The following is a 21,501-nucleotide window of genomic DNA, read 5'->3' on the forward strand; positions in this document are numbered from 1 at the left end:
TGGATCCCCCCCCCGATTGTCACACACGCACCAAACCATTACTAATATAGGGTGATGATTTTTCTCCCAGAGAGCAGTGAGTGAGTGGAATAATTTGCCCTTAGGGGTAGTGAGTGCATTAAGTGTAAATGAATTTAAGGGAAGGTATAATAGCTTGACTGGGTAATTTACATCCTCCCTCGACGAGGTCTCAAATAATAATAATAATGACCTTTTTGAATCCTGGATGCTATGCAACCATCTGCGAGCACATACCTGATCATTTTGGCGATTCAATTGACTGCCAAAACGAAATGATGAAAATCTCATCTGTGAAGAGGATATCTCTGTCTGTTGTTCATGTACCACCAGAGAAGTCGATTTTATCACCCTCTTCCACATTCTTCTTCTTATTGTGCTATCTTCTATCGAAGGTCAGCGACCATCTTGGCGAACAAATTGCGCTGTTGTGCTAATCTGAGCAGTTGTGCACTGCTCTTTCCTGTCCACGTCTTGATGTTGTCAAACCATGATATTCTTTTTCTTCCTCTAGTTCCTTTGCCATCAATTCTTCCTACCAAAATAGTTTGTAGAAGTTGGTATTTGCTGTTTCTCATGATGTGGCCAAGATATGATGTTTTTCGTTTCTTGATTATTTGTACAAGATGTTTAGCTTTGCCAATGGATTTTAAGACATCTTCATTGGTAATTTTTTCTGTCCATGATATCTTTAGCATTCTTCTGTATAGCCACATCTCAAAGGCTTCGATTTTCTTGATGGTTGTCGCCTTCAATGTCCATGTTTCAACTCCATAGAGCAGAATAGACCACACGTAATATTTCGGCATTCGGCATCTGACTTCCATGTTTAGGTCTTTATTGCAGAATAGTGTTCTCATTTTCATGAAGGACTGCTGTGCAACTTCAATCCTTGTCTTTATATCTATTTCTGGATCCCACCGTTCATTAAGCCAGCAACCAAGATATTTATATCTTGACACTTGATCAATATTTTTCCCATTTAGTGTCAGTTTCATTGACGAGGCTGGATGTTTGCTGATGATCATGTATTTTGTGTTGTTGATGTTTATATTTATTCCCATTCTTTGGCTTTCTATGTATACTCTGTCAACGAGTTTTTGGGGATCCATAATGTTATCTGCAATTAGCACGGTGTCATCTGCATATCGTAGGTCTTTCAACAATCTTTCCATTTATTGTGATTCCCTCTGGACATTCTTCCAATTCTTTTTTAAAGATTACCTCTGCATATATGTTGAACAGGAGTGGTGAGAGCACACATCCTTGTCTCACTCCTCTTTTGATGTTAATATCACTGGTGGTAATGTTGTCTAATTGAACGGTAGCTGACTGATTCCAATACAGATTTGTTATTAGTCTTATGTCTTGTTCGTCTAGCCTTATTTGTTGAAGGATTTCTATTAAGTTGGTGTGTCTGACTTTGTCGAATACTTTTTCAAAATCTATGAAACACATAAAGACAGATTTCTGTTTTTCTATGCATTTTTGTATCAATATTTGGGTACAGAAAAGGGCCTCTCTAGTACCAAAACCATTCCGAAAGCCGAATTGTGTTTCACTTAGAGTTTCTTCACTTTTTCTATAAATGCGATTCTGAATTACTTTCAAAAATATTTTTAATGTTTGGCTCATTAGACTAATAAGTCTGAAGTCACCACAGGAATTCGCTTTGGGTTTCTTTGGGATAGTGATAAATGTAGATTTGAGGCAATCTGATGGAAATTCATCGCTTTCATATATTTTATTAAATAGTTTTTCAAGAAGTTTGATGTTATCTGGTTCGATTAATTTTAAAAATTCTGTTTGCACACCATCTGGTCCACTGGCTTTTCCTGTTTTAATTGTTTGTATAGCATTCTCTATTTTGCATTTCATGATTGCTGGTCCTTGAATGTTATCTTTTATGTTTATAGGCTTCTGTCTAGTATCATTGAAAAGTTCTGTTACATATTTTATCCAAATCTGTGCATTATTCTCTTCTTCTAGAATTATTTTTCCATTTTCGTCTCTTAGAGACACTATTTGCTTTTTCCTCAGTTTTCCGGAAATTTCGTTGATTTTCTTATACAGATTGAAATTATCATGTTGTTTCTGAAGCAGTTCAATTTCAGTACATAAATTTTTCATCCAATTTTCCTTGGCTTCTTTTATTTTTTTCTTGATGATGTTATGTGTTTCTGTATACCTGGCTAGGTCTTTGTTTTTATACATTCTTCTTGTATCAATAAGAGAAAGAATCTCATCTGTCATCCATTCCTGTTGTTTTATATTATTCACTTAACCTACTTCTTCAATACTTGTTGTTACGATGGCATTCTTTAAGCTATTCCAAAGAGATTCCACACGTTTATTTTCTTCTATGTTAATCTGTTGTAATCGCAGGTTAAGCTGTGTCTTGGCACTTTTATTTATGTTCGGGTCTTTCAGTTTTTCTACATCAATTTTCTTTTTCTTCTTTTGTGATTTTTTAGCTGATTTTAATCTAAGACGTACTTCTGCAACTATGGGATTGTGGTCTGATGAGATATCTGCTCCAGGATAAGTCTTTGCACTCTTTATACTATTGTGGAATCTTTTATTTATCAGTATATAATCAATTTGATTTCTGACAATGTTATGTTGGTTATCTTGAGGCGATTTCCAAGTGTACATTCTTCTTGGTGGAAGTTTAAACCAGGTATTTGCTATTGTTAGATCTTCTTCCTGACAGAATTGGACTAGGCGATCTCCTCTGTCATTTCTGGTGCCTAAGCCATGTTCGCCAACAATTTCTCCATCACTCCCTCTTCCCACTTTTGCATTGAAGTCACCCATCACTATGTTTATATCATGTTTCTTTGTTAGGTTTTTAATCTCTTTTAGGTGTTCATAAAACTCTTCAACATCTTCTTCACTTTTGTCAGCTGTGGGTGCATAAGCTTGGATGATATTTATGTTAACGGGGTTTCCCTTAAGTTGTAACAGCATTATCCTTTCAGAAAATGGAATCCAATTTATTACTGATTTATTGATTTCTTCATCTACTATTACAGCTACACCATGTCGATGTTTGTTCTCATCATTCCCAGAGTAATACATTGTCATATTATCTTGTTGACACTTTCCAGATCCTGGCCATCTTGTCTCGCAAATTCACAAAATCTGGATGCCCAGCCTCTTCATTTCTCTTGTGGCATTTCTTAATTTGCCAGCTTCATACACAGTTCTGACATTCCAAGTTGCAATTTTAAAAGTGGACACTATTTTGAGCCCGGAGATTCTTCGCACCCCTGTCCCATTTAAGAGACGTCGGGAACTTGGGGCCAATTGTAAGGGTTTGCTCGCCATGGAGGTTGTTCTGGAGATAAGGTAGAGCAGTAGTTTCTCCGTTTGCTTTCTGCTCCGCAGTATTACAGACGTACACAATATAATCATATTGCCATCTGCAAATCTCTGATCACAAGCTTTTCCGTCATCATTTGGCTTCAACCCTGTGTCAGTACTGACAATGCTGCTTCCCAATGTCAGGGGCAGTGACCCCAGCAGGTACTTATTTAATGCGGCACTACTCGCCATGTCACCGAGTTGTCATTGGACTTTGTGAGGTTTTAAGTGAGACAGAGTTGCCACTTCTGCTCCCCCATGCCCTGATAGCTCAGTCGCTGTTGGTCCATGGCTGCTTATTCGCCAGATTGCTCTGCTTATATCGCAGCTAACCTCCATATCTAAAGGCTGTTTCCCGATCCGCCACCTGGGGACGCACCCGGTAGTAGTCAGCTCTGCCCCGGGGCTCTTCCACATAAGTTGTGATTTTAGGAAGTGTACAGTAGAACAATGATAGGCTCTCAACCCTAGATCATCAGTTAGTACATGCAACAGCACTTTCTCTATAGAAATGACTGTATATCTCTCTCTCAAAGATCTGGGAGACTTTTATCTTATGTAAAAAAAACATTTATCTTAATAGATTAAATTTGTTATTTCTATTATTTCCTAGCACGCGGTAACTATTGTATTTTAATAGGTGATTCACTGAACATTTGCCTGTATTTTATTCCTATTACTGTTACAAACACTGAAGATGTATTATTTTTAGTACGAAATGTCTTTTTTACTAATTAAAGATTTCACTGTGGTTTTTACGTGTTACTTTATTATTTAATCACTTTCTGTGTTATCATAGGATTATGGCAGAGGTGTACCATCACAGCCCTCACAAGCTATTGCATCTTAACACAGCATGATGTCCTGTTCTTTGGCAGTCAAATATGTTTTCTGTATCGTTGTAATGGTTAATTGTCCAATACACCAACATCCTACTGATCCCCAAGCATTTTTAGCATGTTGAAAATAACAGGTGGCTGCATTCCAACTTCCAAATTGCATGTAATTTATATAGACAAACATACGATTGGGACCAAAGGTTTACAAAAACACCTATATTTTTTAAGAAATATAATCATAATTGTAGTTTTTCGTACATAAAAAAAAAAAAGAAAGTTATTTCGATATCAATGGTTTCATAAAATCTAATAGATTCGTCTGATGGCATAATGTCTTTTTCTTGTCACACAAAATTTCTTCATAGCAAGCTGATGATTTTTTTATTCCTTGCCTTGTGTCTACAATTCATTCCTCGTTAAAATCTATGTCCTCCAAAATCTGTAAACCTTTCTTTTATGATTGTTCTTACTATGGATTCCTGTAGATCGAACTTCTTTGCTAGCTCACAAATTTTTATTCCCTTCAAAATCCTTAATAATGTTGAGTTTTGTTTCCAAAGTCAATGTTTTTCTTTTCTTGCTAACTGTAGAAGAATCGGACTCACTTCTTTTGGATGACATTTTTATTTTTTATGTGATAAAATTTTTATCAAGAACATAACATTAAACAATCGCAAGGTTTGTAGACTATAAAAATCTTGTATGAATGGAGACCGCGCGAAACACGTCAGTGCTTGTTCACAGCATGTGCGACACTGGCAAATGCAGCCTGCGCCTGAAAGATACGACTAGTGGTGAGGCGTTAAGCGGGACGGGAATACATACATATAAGAAACCGTGTAACTCCGAATTCGCGTAAGTCGGTGTATTACTGTATTTTTACTGCCGTGCTGCGATCGCAATGGGGCACATGTGTGCTGAGTTTGTTGATTCCTTAGCAAGGCGTTGGTGCCATTTTCAAGCATTCTTGCTGTGTGTTTATAATTTCTAAGAAAATCTAATTGCCCGCCACATATGAAATTAGGTCAATTATCTGTTTCTTCTGTTTCTTGAATGCGAGGAACGTTAAAGCAGCTGAAATTCATCGGCAAATTATTGAGGTTTATGGAGAACATGGAATGAGTGATTCAATGGTACGAAGATGGGTAAGACTTTTTAATGAAGGAAGGCCAGGTGTGCACACATTGTCCTGACCACATGCCAAGCGATTTTCACCTGTTCAAACATCTGAAATCTTTTCTTGGTGGCCGGCGGTTTTATGATGTCAAAGAAGCAGTCAGTACGTGGTTTGCCTCACTAACCTTGAACAATGGTAAAAATTATGTAGAAAATTAGTGAAAGATGTCTACTTTATTTTCCAATAAAGTTTTTTTTTTGTAAATATATTTTTGTTTCTCTAACAGCCCATTGGAACTTACTTTCTGGACATCCCTCGTATATGTGGTGAGCCTCCATAGCTTAGTAGGTATCAGTGATGTCCTTAGATTGGGAAGACAAGAAAGTAAGTTCCGTATTTAAATATTTTCACTGCCGTGCTGCAATCGCAATAGGATTCAAACCCATTTAGGAAATGAGGACGTTTTAAGTGGCGAAGGTGAACTAGCCAGTCTCACATGGTAATGGCAGGGTTTTTTCTCTTGGAAACTTTTTTATGTGGCTCTCACTCACAAAAAAGATTTTATAAACTTGTAGTACATGTATATCATATGTAGAATAAGGATTTTTTAACCTGGTCCAGAAACCCTTCTCTAGAGGTCAAAGAGGTCATGGAGTTTTTTTCTAGCTAATTCAGGCCTCTAATAAGCAGGGTGATCTTACACCAGGCAATGAAATTCATCTCCCATCTAAAGACAATCACAAACATCCATGCTCATAGTGGAATTTGAACCTGCAGCATGTTAGTTAGAGAGTAGATATGTAACGACTCGGCCAACCAGGCCAAGAAATCAGACCATTAGAATTTACAGACATAGCAGATGATGCAGATAGGATTATCCATCCTATCATAAGCAGCATTACTTGACTGTGATGTTCCATTGAGTCTATCAGGAAAGGGAAGATAGGATGGTATGTATATATGGTGTTACATCAGGTATGCTGTAATTTTTAAAAGTATCTAGCTGCTAGTGTATAATAATTGTCATTTTACAGAGGTTATCTGTTAAGCAGTTTTATTTTTATAAAGAAAGTCTAGCTCTTTGGGAAGCAGTTCTTCATCTGATCAAATTATTCTCACCATCTTGGTTTTGTTTTTAAAATTTCGACAATGGTAGAAGTTGGGAAATATATTTATGCCTGTTTGTTACATATGCATGCATGCTTAAGCCCACCTTTATCTTCAGAGATCATAATTTCTGTGAAATATAAAATATTGTGATAGTCCAGAAGATTCATTTACTAATTTTTTTATTAACAGCTTTCTACCAGAATACTGTATCATTCTGATTTGATTTGTGACTAGTCATAATTTCAAAGGAGTGTTAATCTTCTCTACAATTCATCCGAAGTTTTTTCTTTGCAAGTATTGTTTCATATATCTGTTTTGCTAATAACCCTCCCTCCATTTAAATTAGTATACTCTCCTTATTATGTTTAGATACACACAGTCAAGAATAATCAGTTGGATGCTCATGTATATTCTTGTATACATGGGTATCCAATTGATTGTACATTATCATACTATCAGTGGTGCATGGAGAAACCTTAACTTTAAAAACAGTGTTATCATGTGATACCATATCAATGACTTACCTGTTCACAACATTGGCAAAAGATTGCATTACTCAGTGAATGGCAGGCAATGTTATTTGCTGATTGAATGAGGGCTGACCATAGCTATAAAATGAACTGAAAGACCCATTAAGCTAAGACCATGAGACCAAAAGGTGGTATGGAAATCTCTGCTTTTTAATGTCTAATGTAGTAGTAGTGATAATATTAGTAGTGGTAGTAATAATAATCCACTTAAAGTCCCTTAAGGCTCACATTCTACCCAGATTGGCTTTTATAGCCATGGTAGTTGGTCCTATACCTAAATACATATTCTTCTATACAAGGGTGGTCTGAAAAGTTCTTGGCATAGCAGTGAAAAAATGAATTTATAATTTCAAAATTATTTTTATTTTTCAACATAATCTCCCTTAAGACTAATACATTTATTCCAGCAGTGCTCCAGCGTCACTATCCCATCCCTGTAGTGGTTCTCAGTAAGATCTGCAAAATACCCCTCTACAGCTGCAATCAACTCTTGATTCGAAGAAAAGCACTAACCAGCGAGGAAGAGTTTTAATTTTGGGAAGAGATAGAAGTCAGAGGGAACTTAGATTTCTACATCCTGGCAGTTGCGTAAAACAGACATCAACCATAGCAGTCAACAGTGCAGACTGCATAGTATAAAGAACATCATGACTGATCTGTCTTGAACATTAGAAGTCTGTGATGTGGAGCAACAAAACCCTTTACCACATAGATGTCCTTGTGCAGATGTGGCAGATGCTTGGAGAATGCATTCTGCCCAAGTACATGATTCTTTATGATGTTTGGTGGTAGAGGTTAAATTTTCTGGACTTCACTTCAGTTTTACAGAAAAGATCCATGTCTTTCAACATGACAATGCACCACACCATAGTGCATGTAATATTGCAACATGGGTTAAGAATAATGATGTAGAAAAGCTGATCTATACATAGTTCCAGTCTGAACCCAGTAGAACACCTTGGAACAGACTGGAATATCAAGGGTAGGCTAGACTGTTGCATCCAACAGTGGTACATTGGTACTGTGATTATGTGTTAAAGGAAGAGAATAAACATGTGACTCATATTCACAAACTGGTGAAAAGTATGTCTAGAAGTGTAGAAGTAATCAGGGCCAAATGTGAACCTTCACTGAAATAGTTTTCTCCCAATACTTATTTAAACATAATATACTTGAATATTAATAAGGTCTAGTTCTTTCTAAATCTTCATTTTTAATATAGTTCTTTCAGCAATGAATTAATTTTCCTTAGAATTCTCACTTCATTGGTTTCTGATCTTTCCTGCAGTCTGTATTTTGAAGTGCATTTAATACCTTCTACTCATGTTAAGGAGATTAATGAATAGAGGATATTGGTCACAACAAATGCTGCTATCAACCAAAACATGAAGTTCAAGTGAAGTAGATCAGTTACTAGAAGTTTAATAGAGATAAGCACATTTATATTAGAGACAATATTTTTCTCTTAAATGTGTGAAGCCATTGTTTAAAACATTATACAAGTGAAATAGAGTTGGAGTTACGTAGATAAGAAGTATGATAATCCTGTACCCTCTGGATTAATTCACTTTCATGGCTCCGTCGTAGAGCCAGTGTTAATTAATGCAAGGTTATATGCAGAGTAACTATAATTTTAGTTAGACATATCAGATTGACTGAATGTATACAACATAATTTATATTTCAGTCTTTTTAAAATATGTTATTCTTTTATCATTCACTAGCATGTTTAGTTGAGCAACCAGTGGGCTATAGGTTTAAATCCCATCATGGGTATGGATGTTTGTGAATGTCCTTAAGTGAGAAATGCATTTTGCTGCCAGGTTTAGGAATGCCATTCTGCGTATTTGTCATTTGTCATATCCTCACGTGACCCAAGGGCACAGAGGTCTGACATATGTCAGTTTACAGGCAGAAGTTAGCCCTGTGAGAATGGCCAGTCCTCAGCAGAGTGCCAGCAGCATCGAACGATTGACCTCTTCCAACTACAGCTGCGCTCAGGCTTGCTTAACTTTTTGCATAAACCATTAGTAGCAGAGATTCTACCAATCGAGCAACCTTTGCTGGCATTCTGCTTATTTGGAAGCCTAAAATGGCTTTAAAGTTCCATGTTTTGAACAGGGTTCGACAGTCCAGTTTATCTCAAAACCAGCTTTCCTTCTTTGCTACGTCATTTTGACATTTGCAAAATTGGTGAACTAAACTTATATTTCAAAATTTTCATCAAAAAGTATTCAAAAGTTATCTACTACAAAAATGTAGTTTACAATTTAAGAGGTTAAAGAAGGCTGCATTTATTATTATACATATTTAAAAATACTGAATACATTCATGTTATTTAACAGAACTAATTGTGGAAGCAGCAAACTGACTATAGCATTGTAGGGATCTCAGGAGTAGTAACTTTTAGTGCATAGTTTACTGTATTAAATTTTCTTTATGATATCAAAGTGCCTATGAGGCCTTGAACAGGGCTTTTCAGTAGTTGGTTGTATTGAGCAGTTTTGTTATAATGATATATGTTACAGTGAACAATTTTGTTATAATGATATTTTTTATATTGAGCTACTTTGTTATAATAGTGCTTTATAGTGAGCAACTTTGTTGTAATGGTGTTTGAGATAGCTCTTGACCACAGTTATTAGCATTATCATGAAAATGTTTATTTTTAATTTTTTCATAAAAAATGTAATGTATGGGTTAATTTTTTTACTAGAAATATACAGAAGTACCTCAGACTCCTCTTCATTCAATCAGAGTATTAAAAGAAGAAGAGTATGCATGGCCTGAAGTACAAGTAAGTATATTATGATTATTTCATGTATAATATAATAGGATTGGAAACTTTACTTTAACTATCTTATTATTGGGAACAACTATAATCTTTGAAATGGAGATTAAAAAATATATTGATAAAAAAAAGCTTATTTGGTAGCCTTCAAGTTTATTGTCATCATTCATATGCTGTTTGTCACATTTGTTTCTTTCCCCCTTCTGTCTGTTGGGATAAACAGGTTAAAATGAATGTATTTTTGAAGAGTTTTCAGAGAAACTCTAAAAAGATCTGTTAATCTTTTTTAACTCCAGTTTGCTTCTGCTTTCAAGTAAAAACTTGAATTGGACATTTCATGAAGCATGTTTTGTTTCAATCAGCAGTTAATGGAAAATGGAAGATAAATGTGTGCAATACCTTAATGAAATGTAAGATGAGGACACAATGAAATTATTTAATGGATATTACTATTGTAAATTTATTTTCTTGTGAAATTTTCTGCATATTCTCATGGCAATAATCAGTGCAATGATAGCTACAAAGGTGTTGGAATAAGTAGAGTGGAATAGAATGTTCATAGTAAATGTATTGTTATACATTTAAAACTCATGATATGCAATATTGCTGGTAATGAGTTGGTCTGACTCATACACTTAGTAATCTTGATATTGTGTTTGGTGCACAAATTCCTGCTGTCTGTCTGACTGACCAAAGTAAAATTCGACACATTGGCAAATCATACCCAGTAATCTCCAGCCCTAGGATAATGGATCTGACTTGTCTCTAGGAAAAAGTTAGAAGGAAGCTCACTTGTGAAATGTGCCAAGAAGTGACCTTCTTAAGGAGTCTGTGGAGAGTTCTAATCTGAGAGCTGGTATGATTATATTCAATAGGGAGGTAGGTAGTACGGTCTAATACTAAAGCATTAAGCTTACCCGTGTAGTCCCTTTGGTTGAGAACCACAGTGACATTTCCCTTATCTGCTTTGGTGATTAATATTTTTTTGTTTTTCTTCATTTCTAGTAGAGCTGCTTATTCGTCTTTGGATAAGTTGGTTTTTGGAGGTTTTGCTTTGGTGAGAACACCGGCTACATCCAGTCGGACGTTGGCGATATGGTTAGGAAGGTTGCGAATCCCATGTTCTGTTTGGATCACGATTTCCTCGGCAGATATTCTTTTAGGAGCTAGGGCAAAATTGTGGCCGGGTGAAAGTGCAGTGAGTGCTTCAGGCTTTAAAACTGCAGAAGAGAGGTTGACAGCCGTGTTGAGTGGTGGCTGTGGTAAGGAAGTAGAATTCTTTATCAAGTTCTCATATTTTTTTTCAAGTGCCAACCTAATGGTGCCACCTTTAGAACTTTAGGAACAATATTAGTTTCTTGCCTTCTTCCTCATTTGCTTTTGTTAGTGCCTGCATGCACATACCATATTTGTATGTTCCTGAAGATAGCAACATGACGTTGCCGAAATATTGAAGGTTTTCATTAAAGTTTGCTTTAATTAATATTTGTTATATGCGTTGTTAATTCCTTAAGCTAATTACCAGTTATGTATGACCAATGTATAAGCCTTGCTACAAGAATTACGATTGTAGCAAGGCTTATACTTCAGGATCGTAATCTTCCTGATGGATCATCCGTGGATGATCCACCAGGCTGGCATCACTCGCCAGCCTGATGGATCTTTGGTTTTCTCTGTTTATAGAAAACCCACCCATACAGGCAGATACGTTTGTTCACCAGCAATCCACCCCCACCCCCCCCTCACAACAATATGGGTTATAAAAACGCTATTCAACAGGACAAAATTAATCTGATGATGCGATTGTGAAGTGGAAACATGAAGGCACAACCACAACAAAACCACTGTCGAGTAGGCTGCGTTTAATGACGGATGGGGACCGTCGAGTGTTGAAAAAGGTGGTTCATAGAAATCACTATACATTGAGTGAAACAATCGCCCAGGAGTTCTGCAGAGCTACTAACTGTCCAGCCAGCACCATGACTGTGTGTTGAGTCAAGAGGAATGGGGTTGAGCAGTTACCCATAAACCAAGCATTTCTCCTGTGAATGCTAAGTGCTGCCTGCAATGGTGTAAAGAGCGATGCCACTGGACAGTAGACAAGTGGAAACATGATTTGGAACAATGAATCACGCTTTACCATGTGGCAGTCCAGTGGGAGAGTCTGGATGTGATGAATGTCTGGAGAACAATTCCTGCAAGTGTGTGTGTAGTGCAACAGTGAGATTTGGAGGAGGTGGCATTACAGTGTGGGATTGTTTTTCATGGAATGGATTTGGTCCTCTCATAACACTACATGGAAATCTAAATGTGGAAGGGTACAAGGACATTTTGACCCATTGCGTATTATCTACGATAGAAGATCAATTCAGTGATGACTTGTCTCTATCAGCATGACAATGCTACCTGCCATAAAGCAAGGTCTCTGAGGGAAGGACAATAATGTTCCAGAAATGGATTGGCCAGTGCAGAGAGTCCTTTGGGTTGAATTAGAATAAGTGCCAGGGGGTGCCCCCCCCCCCCCAATATATATATATATATAGTCATACCCCGAAGTTACGCAGTAGGTGGGACCAACAAAAAGCGTGTAAGTCGAATTCGCATAACTCGGGTATAATTTTAAATACAAACACAAAATATTAGTTAATTGGGACCAAAGGTTTAAAAAACACCTGCAAAAACACCTATATTTTTTAAGAAATATAATCATAATTGTAGTTTTTCGTACATAAAAAAAAAAAAAAAAAGTTATTTCGATGTCAGTGGTTTCATAAAATCTAATAGATTCGTCTGACAGCATAATGTCGTTTTCTTGTCACACAAAATTTCTTCATAGCAAGCTAATGATTTTTTTATTCCTTGCCTTGTGTCTACAATTCGTTTCTCGTTAGATTCTACGTCCTCCAAAATCTGTAAACCTTTCTTTTATGATTGTTCTTACTGTGGATTCCTGTAGATCGAACTTCTTTGCTTGCTCACAAATTTTCATTCCGCCTTCAAAATCCTTAATAATGTTGAGTTTTGTTTCCAAAGTCATTGTTTTTCTTTTCTTGCTAGCTGTAGAAGAATCAGACTTGCTTCTTTTGGATGACATTATTATTTTTTATGTGATAAAATTTTTATCAAGAACATAACATTAAACAATTACAAGGTTTGTAGACTATAAAAATCGTGTATGAATGGAGACCGCGTGAAACACGTCAGTGCTTGTTCACAGCATGTGCGACACTGGCGAATGCGGCCAGCGCTGGAAAGATACGACTAGTGGTGTGGCATTAAGCAGGATGGGAATACATACATATAAGAAACCGTGTAACTCCGGATTCACGTAAGTTGGGGTATGACTGTATATAAAAAAAAAAAAAAAAAATCAGCTGACGCCTTTTTATTCTCATATATACGGGAGTAGGTGAGGCCATTTAGCCCTATCTAACTTTTTGGAGACTGAGTGGGCAGTTCAATCTCCACTGGTACCCAATCAGAGACAGATGGCCCAAGGCTATCACTAATTAAGTGGTGCGCAGTGAAGAGAGACGGCTCAAATGTGCCGCCATCTCGTGGTCTCTAACCCTAACACAATATATTTAATGTCTGAAAAATAATGTGGGTTCTACGGTCGATTTTCTTGAGTTTCCGGGAGGAAAAACCTGCTTGCCCGTGCCAGAGATCGACTAACTCGGGAACTGGTCGAAAAAAGGCTTAGAAAAATTTCCTCTAGTTGCCGACTAGACTCGAAACCAAGACTTCCTTCGTGCGGCCTAGCGGTGGTGTGCAAACGCCACATCCACTGAGCTACACGGGCTCCTTGACTGACTGTATATATATATACACACACACACACACACACACACACACACACACACACACACACACACACACACACAAACTGACAATAAAGCATACCTTGAGTAAACTTAATTCAGTATCACTTTACGTTATCTTGTTATAAATTTAGTTTAATCCTTTATCCAAGTGTGAGCAAACAAAGTTTGTGTCTGAAAGTATCTTCAGGACTGGGGTAAGGTGGTACAACGTATATAACTACTTATTATTCTCATTCGGCACTGCCTTTTACAAGAATCCTTTGTTCACATGAAAGTGCTCCTTCTTGTCTTTCCTTCTGGCTCGTTCTTGATTTCCTGCCAAATTTATTTTTTGTCCGAGATGTTGATTATTCTGTGCCCTTTAGGAGGACCCTTAACATTGCTGCAATGTGCAGCTTTTTCCTTTCAATTCCTGGCATTGGACCTCACATAGTGGCAGACCCAGGTAGAGGACTCAAAAACCTGTGATGCTTCTCTTTCTATTACCGACAGCATACCTCATGTGGCAGCGAAGACAGGTAAGAAAAGGTTAAAACCCTAAGACAATGTTTCTTCTTGACGTTCCGCCTTATAAAGGCCCAGAGACTTCCGTTGTATGCATGCACGCATTTCATGAAACTTCTTCCATACATGGTCATGTATTGACCTTCAGACATGAATGACGTTATCTTTTCTCACATCTTTTGAAATTGCCATATATGGCAATTCTTAGAATTTTTCACTATTCATAGAATTAGACTTGCTAATTGGACATGAGTCCAATTAGTAAGTCTAATTCTAATAAATAACGTGGTTGGGGCATATAGAAAGAATGGAAAAAGATAGATGGATTGATGATGCAAAAAGATCTTACAACTTTAAAAGTTAAGAATTGAAAGAATATTGCATAGAAAAGAAAAGAATGGCTAAAAATTATTTTGCAAGCTAAAACTCATGAAGAGTTGTAAAGCTAGAAGAAGAAAAAGAATTGCACATGAGTTAACAACATTACATGATGATGTCATGCACCACATTATTTTAACAAAGGCTCATTGTTAATTTATTACAAATACAAGATTATTACATACAAAATTTGACATTTCTTTAAGTGCAATCTCCTTAGAAAATATGTAAAAGTGAATATGATAAGTTACATAGTTACATATCATAAGAGATTTTACATATATATAGGATACTATTAATGGGATCTGTTTCCCCCCTATTATATTAAACATAATGTATTTTGTTTTCATAGTGATGATACCAAGTAGGATAATCCAGCATGCATTAAACTTGCATAATCTCAGCCTGGGATAAAGATTGGTCAGAAGATATGTTTATGCTAAAGGAAATCAAATAATTATGATAGTAACACATGCAAAAGGTTATACCATTACTGACATCCTATCAACAATTTTCCTCCAAATTAATCCGTTATTCGTCAAGACTCCAACATTATCAGATCTTATATTTCTGTCTTTTAAGGCACTTTCTACTCATTCAATCCACCTATATTTTGGTCTTCCTCTGGATCTTTTTTCCCTGTCAACCTGGCAAAGAACACTTGTTTTGCTTATCTTTCCTCTTCCATTCTGTGTAAGTGACTATACCACCTGAGATTAGCTCTGCTAACACATTCCTAGATGTTAACAATGTCAAGTTCTTTCCTAATATCCTCGTTTTTAATATGATATTGCCATTGATGCCATCTGTTCATTCCCCCCTAATCGTTCTCAGGTTTGAATATTGTCTTGTATACAGCTAATTTAGAGTTTTGTCTAATTCCATAGTGTTTTCTCTTATTCCATATAAATTTATTCAGTTGACTTCTTAACATACTGGCTTTGTTGATTCTGTTGTTTCTTTTCCATATTTACCATCTTCACTAAAAATTGTGCCCAAGTAGCCGAAATGTTTTACTTGTTCTGTAGGCAGGTTATCCATTCATGATGTAGTTAATATTTTCCATGCTTTTTGTCTATTTTCATTGTCTTTATCTTGTTATTGCTGATTTTCATACCAAATTTATTGCAGCGGTTATTCAATTTTGAGCATACTTGTACTGGATTTATTTAAAAGTATGAACATCATCTGCATAAAGTAAACAGCTGAGATTAACATTACCAATTTTGATGTCAGGATACCTTTTCCAGATCAAAAAAACTTAAATACAAATTCTTGTTACATTCTGAAGATTTCTCAACTATTTGTCTTAAAGTGAAAATCTGATCTTGACAACCTCTATTTGGCCTGAATCCAGCTTGTTTTTCTTCAGGCTTCCCTTCCACAATTTTTCTTAACTGTTTCTCAAAAAATTTTACCAGGAACATTCAGTGAGAAAATACCTCTATAATTCTCACATTCAGTTTTATTTCCCTTTTTATGGATGGTACTACAAGAGCTCTACTCCAATCTTCTGGAATTCGACCTCTGACCAGGCCTTCTGAGTTATGCGTGCAGGTACTGTTAAACTTTTATACCTCCATATTTGAGCATTTCTGGTTGAATTTCATGTTACTCCAGCTGCCTTTCTACATTTCAGGTTTTTAGGACCTGTTTGTGTGTATTCCTGACTACATTCTTTTTGAAAGTTTTCTACCACAGTGTTGCCACTGCTTGTTTCATTTAGCAGTAATTACTTCTAAATGAAACAAGAATTCATAGAATATTTTGATCTTCCGTTTTTGTGTCACCATTATCATCTCTGATTTCTCTTACAGTACTTTTTCCTCCATTTCTAAGTTTTTTCAATAGCCTGCAAAATATTTTGCAACCTTCCTGATACTTATTTTCAATGTTCTTACCAAAGTTTTCCCTTTAATTTTGTTTGGCTAATTTTATCGTTATACCGATGACAGTTATAAGACATGGCTGAACATGTTGATAATAAAATTTTATGTAAATTTTACTGTTTTAAATTGTTATTGTAAGGTCTTCTAGTTTGGTGTTTATTTTTCACCATAAATATAAGGAAGGTTTGGATTTCAGTATGATTCTGTGAAACATGTTAATTTGATTCTATTAAAACTCATTTCTGTAATGACACACGTGCGCATATAAAATTCTTCCAGGTTTGCTTTAGACAATCCTTAAATCTTTTGAGAAAGATGAGATTTCTCTTATTTAACCCTGAATTTTGCTTGGCATAAACATATTACAGGTATTACCTCATCAAAAAATTGAGTTTTTTCTTTCACTTGAGGAATTATTTTGCTTCTGAACCAAATGGATAGTGTAGATCTCTCCAACCAGCAGATTATAAGTTCTGATTCCTGCCATGGGGGTATGCATGTTTGTTAAAGTTTTTTGGTGGGAGATGATTTTCATCATCCTAGAAACCACTACTCTACTTATTAGAAGCCTGAAATGGCTTTAACAGAAAAATAAAATTAAAAAAGTTCATGTTGGCTCTTTAGCAGAAGGTTTTCAAATTAATCACAGCCTTTTGTGGGTTGAAGTCACATTAATAAAATAAAGATCACTAATCTACTCATTTGAATAGTGTTCTTACATTTAAAGTTTTATCCCTAAGAGTTTCCTAAAATTCTTGAACTCGGTACAGAACAGGGAAAGAGAAAAGAATTAGGCTGATTAGTGACCTGTCTCATCATTTCATTCTGCTCTTTCACACAGACATTGTTTCTTCTCCTTGAATTTCAGAATTTTCTACAAATTTTTTAATGTTAACTGTTCATCAGGATTGCCATTAATAATTTCCCTGCTCTTTTCTAAATCTTCTGAAATGTGTATGTAGCAGCTAATCAACACTTTATTATTCAACTGCAAGTTTGCAGAACAAATTATTCTTCCTCTTTGTTCATGACTTATCCTCCTGCTGTCTTTTGGATTAGTTTTACCTCTCACATGTTTCTAAAGAGTATAATCTGCAGAGGTCCATTGTTAACAAGTTCTTTTTTTTTTTTTAATCTTGTTGACTTTACCTATCCATGGTGCTAGTTAATGCACTATATATACTGAACAGCTTCTCTTGTTTGGGAATTTAAAAAAATTATATATCACAAAGTGGTGTACTACCAAATACTATGATATTACATGATTAGGGTCCTATCAACTGCTCTCTTCCAAAGTTGATCTATTTGATGCTATATCTGGGATTTAGTCAGCCTTTAATTTCAGTCTTCTATAAAGGCAATTACTTTCCTTATTCTGTCTATATCTTTAGTTTTCCTCTGGGATCAAGCACTTGTTTCTTCTAGTCTAAAAATGCTACATGGGTTTTTCAAGATGAAATTAGTTTCATTTTCCTTTTAACCTTTACCATGCAAGTCAGGAAAATTGTTGTGAATAACAGTTTTTTTTATATGGATCTCTTAAAAAAAAAAAAAAAGTACATTATTTTTATTTTCTGTCTTTACAAGCCTATTTATAAAATATTACTGATATAAAATGTCTGCTTATAAAAATATATGAATATATCAGTAACAAATTTACTGAATTGGATTTATTTAACTAGGAAACTTATTTATTTTGCCATTTTGTGAGGTGCTTTATACTTCATGGGCCTAAGTTTTTCAGGGCACCTAACAGAATGCTTTCTTATTTCTTTATGCTTTGGATAACATGCTCTGCATTGCTTTTCAGATTAATATTTGAACTACCAAGCAGAGGTTTAACAGGAACTAGAGCATGGAGAGCTTTTTCAGGTTTTCATTTGTGTCAGGTTTTCACAAGGATTACCATCAGTAAATTTGTTGCGAGTAGCAATTCTTTCTGAATTATGCATTTTCAAAATGTGTTGTATGATTGTTGTAATATACTGCTTGAAAGTAAATGTACCATTTACAACATTTTTGTAAACATGAAAACTATTTGGAAGTATTCACATTAGGAGTGTACATCTAGCTTCTTAAGTTATGCATGGGATTTACAACTTTAGTCAAAAGACTCCAGAAGCTGATCTTTATTAACTCATCCTATTCTTACATTGATGCGTGTCAAAACGTGTATTCTTACACATTTTGCGTAAGAATAAAAGGGTAAAAGCTGAATATTTATGGCTATTGCATTACACTTCTCTTTGGTCTTCCCATTTCGCTGTAGAAGCTTTTTTTTTTTTTTTTTGCTCAAGATTTTTTAAGCAAGCTCTCTCTTTTTGAATTCCTTCTGTATTAGTATGAATTGTTGCAGTCATCATATATTTTGTGTCAATTGAATGCTTGTATAACGGTTATCCAAAATTACTTTTTTTACAATTATGTTTTTTGCTTAGTTACAAAGTAAATTATACCAGACAAATTATATTCTTGTTTTAATTCCTTATATAAGTGTAAGCACACTTTTTGTTTGCTTATGCTTGTATAAGGCTTGCCAGCCTGGTTGGCCAAGTGGTTAGAGTATCCACTCTCCAGCCAAAGGGCTGTGGATTCGAATCCCGCCATGGGCATGGATGTTTGTGATTGTTTGTGGAAATAGTAGTGGTGGTGGTTGGCGGTAGATGGCATTGGTGTAGTTGCAGTCAGTTGGTGGATTGAGTGGTGGAGACAGAGTTGTAGAGCAGGTGCCCTCCCTCGATGAGTCTTTCGAGTATTGGAGATGTCAAATAATAATAAGAAGAAATTAAAACAAGAATATAATTTGTTTAGTATAATTTACTTGTAACTAAGCAAAAATGTGCTATAACTTCATATTTATTAATGAACATTTATGAAATATTTATTAATGAAAATTAACATTATTCTAGACTTTTCAATCTAGAATAGATGTTAATTGACTGAAGCTCTTACTGATTCATTACTATACACTAAGTTTCTCTTTGTGCAACTTGTTAATCATGGCCACTGTTCAGATGAATTGACATTTGTAATTTTATCACTGTTCTTAAAATCTCTGAAACAGTTACCACTGCATTCCAGAAGCTGCAGTTTGTGATTATGTCATAAACATTACTGCTTTACTTTCTCATCCCTGTACATGTATGTCTGTCTTTAAGACAGACATATATGTATCCTGTTTATAACAAAATATATAAATTAATTAAAATGATTTATAACTCTGTATAAAGGAAAGGAAGCTGTTTACATAGAAAACAATCAAAACAATAATTTCTTGACTGATTTACTCCTCCCCCTCCAAAAAAAAAATATTTGCTCAACTCATAAAAAATTTATATATTTTATGCTTTAAATTATTTTGTTTTGTGAAATAAGATTAACTGACCAAAAAAAGCTATTAATCATGAAATTTTTCTTTTCAGGAGGAGATGACTAGGTCATTAGCCACTATGAGAGTTGACTATGATACAATCCATCTGAAAAATCTTGATCACACTAATAATCCATTACTGAATAAAAGAAAAAAGCAACCAAAACCTAAGTAATTTATTCAAAGTGTGTAATTAGCTGATCTGCCCAGATACAGAAATCTGGATCTTCAGTGGGAGACTTTAATCTAGTTCTTCATTCTAATTGTAGAATAAGTTTGCACATACAAAAAAGACCTTCATTGAAAATATGCAAAGAGACTTGTGTTTTAGCATGTGTGGAAAACAACAAGGCTGAAAAGAAAAGTGAATTCTACTCAACCTTGTGCCATGGATTTGCTCTATGCATTAAGCTGTTTATGAAAGTTGCTTGTTATTATACATTCACTGTAAAAAAGAAAAAAAAAAGGAGAGTTGTTTACTGATTATAAATTTTAGAGTAGCTTATCTCCTTTCTGGAGCTTTACATAGGAAACGAGAGAAGTCTGTTCCTTCAAATAGTTAACGAACAAACTTCTGATCTATTTTTTCCCTCTTTCATCGTGAAACTGAGTATTCACAATTACCGAAGTTGTATGGTGCTGGGACTCTTGTGAAATATTGTTAGAAAGGTGTTATTAATTAGAATTCATGAAAACTGAAATATATGCACTTCATTATTATTTTTTTTGCTTTTATTGTTTTGTTTATGACAGATAAGTATACTTGTGTATATGTATATTGGCTTCCTTAATCATGTACATGCATCTTCCATCTAAAATCTAGTTGGTGATCCAGTAACATTTAGCTGGATTTCAGCCTTTTTTGAAGATGGGAGACCCATGATAGATTTCTGATATCTATAAAATATACATCAACTACCTCTGTTCCATATATTGTTACATTATGCAATATGACTTTTTTAAATAATTAATCATGACAGAATATGATTTTATTTGTTATAGGACTGATTATTTTCAGATAAATGTAAATGGATTTTTTTAGAAAATATTTTTAGATTTTAAATGCATTATTCTAGGTTTTTTGTGATAAGTATATGCACAAAATAGTACATGCAAAAGTATTTTTGAAACTAGCTTCGAATCCTGTGTGTGCGCATGCGTGCATGCATAGAAAGAGAGAAATTCATATATTGTTTTTGTATTAATTTGTTGTCTTCTTTTTTTCATTATCTTGTATAGTTAACTTGTGTGAAGCATACTGCAAGTATGAAACATAGAAAAAAAGCATTTATATTAAACCTAAGTTTGGATTATACTCTTGGAATTTTAAAAGTATTTAAATCTGAACACTGATTTGTCTATTATTTGGTGTTCAAATAACTGAAACTCGCAGTCCTATTAACATCCAAAATTTGGATAATATTGAGCATCTGGTCATAGAGGTTTAATTTTTTCACACCATCTTTTCATTGTACAGTAACAATGGACCAAATGGTAAAAAAGAAACATAAAGGAAAAAAAAATCTTCAAATAAATAGACTAATTCATTTATGTTGTTTTAATTGTTCTATACTACACTAATGCCAAATTTCTTTTAATTCCATAACTTCCACAAGAACTCCATTGCAAATACTGTCATATAGCCAACTCTCATTATAGCAAATTTATACACAACACAGGAATAGTTTTATAGTAGATGTTTTTGCCATAATGATTTTCCTTTATAACAGAATTATACTTTGTTGGGACTTTCTGGTAGTTATTAT

General features: G+C 35.0%; 1 protein-coding gene across 1 annotated transcript in view; it reads left to right on the top strand.

Moving 5' to 3' along the window:
• MAPk-Ak2 (MAP kinase-activated protein kinase 2) overlaps positions 1-21,282 on the top strand; it is a 119,988-nt gene extending 98,706 nt beyond the window's left edge. The window contains exons 9-10 of the mRNA XM_090390468.1: positions 9,696-9,776; positions 19,788-21,282. Coding sequence (XP_090246594.1) covers positions 9,696-9,776; positions 19,788-19,910 — 204 coding nt within the window. The 3' untranslated portion in view covers positions 19,911-21,282. The remainder of the gene's footprint in view (positions 1-9,695; positions 9,777-19,787) is intronic.
• Positions 21,283-21,501: the final 219 nt, after the last annotated feature.

The sequence above is a fragment of the Typopeltis vanoorti genome, chromosome 3 (assembly GCF_054136105.1).
Source record: "Typopeltis vanoorti isolate ZY-2024b chromosome 3, IOZ_Tvanoo_1.0, whole genome shotgun sequence".
NCBI classification, from domain to species: Eukaryota; Metazoa; Arthropoda; class Arachnida; order Uropygi; family Thelyphonidae; genus Typopeltis; species Typopeltis vanoorti.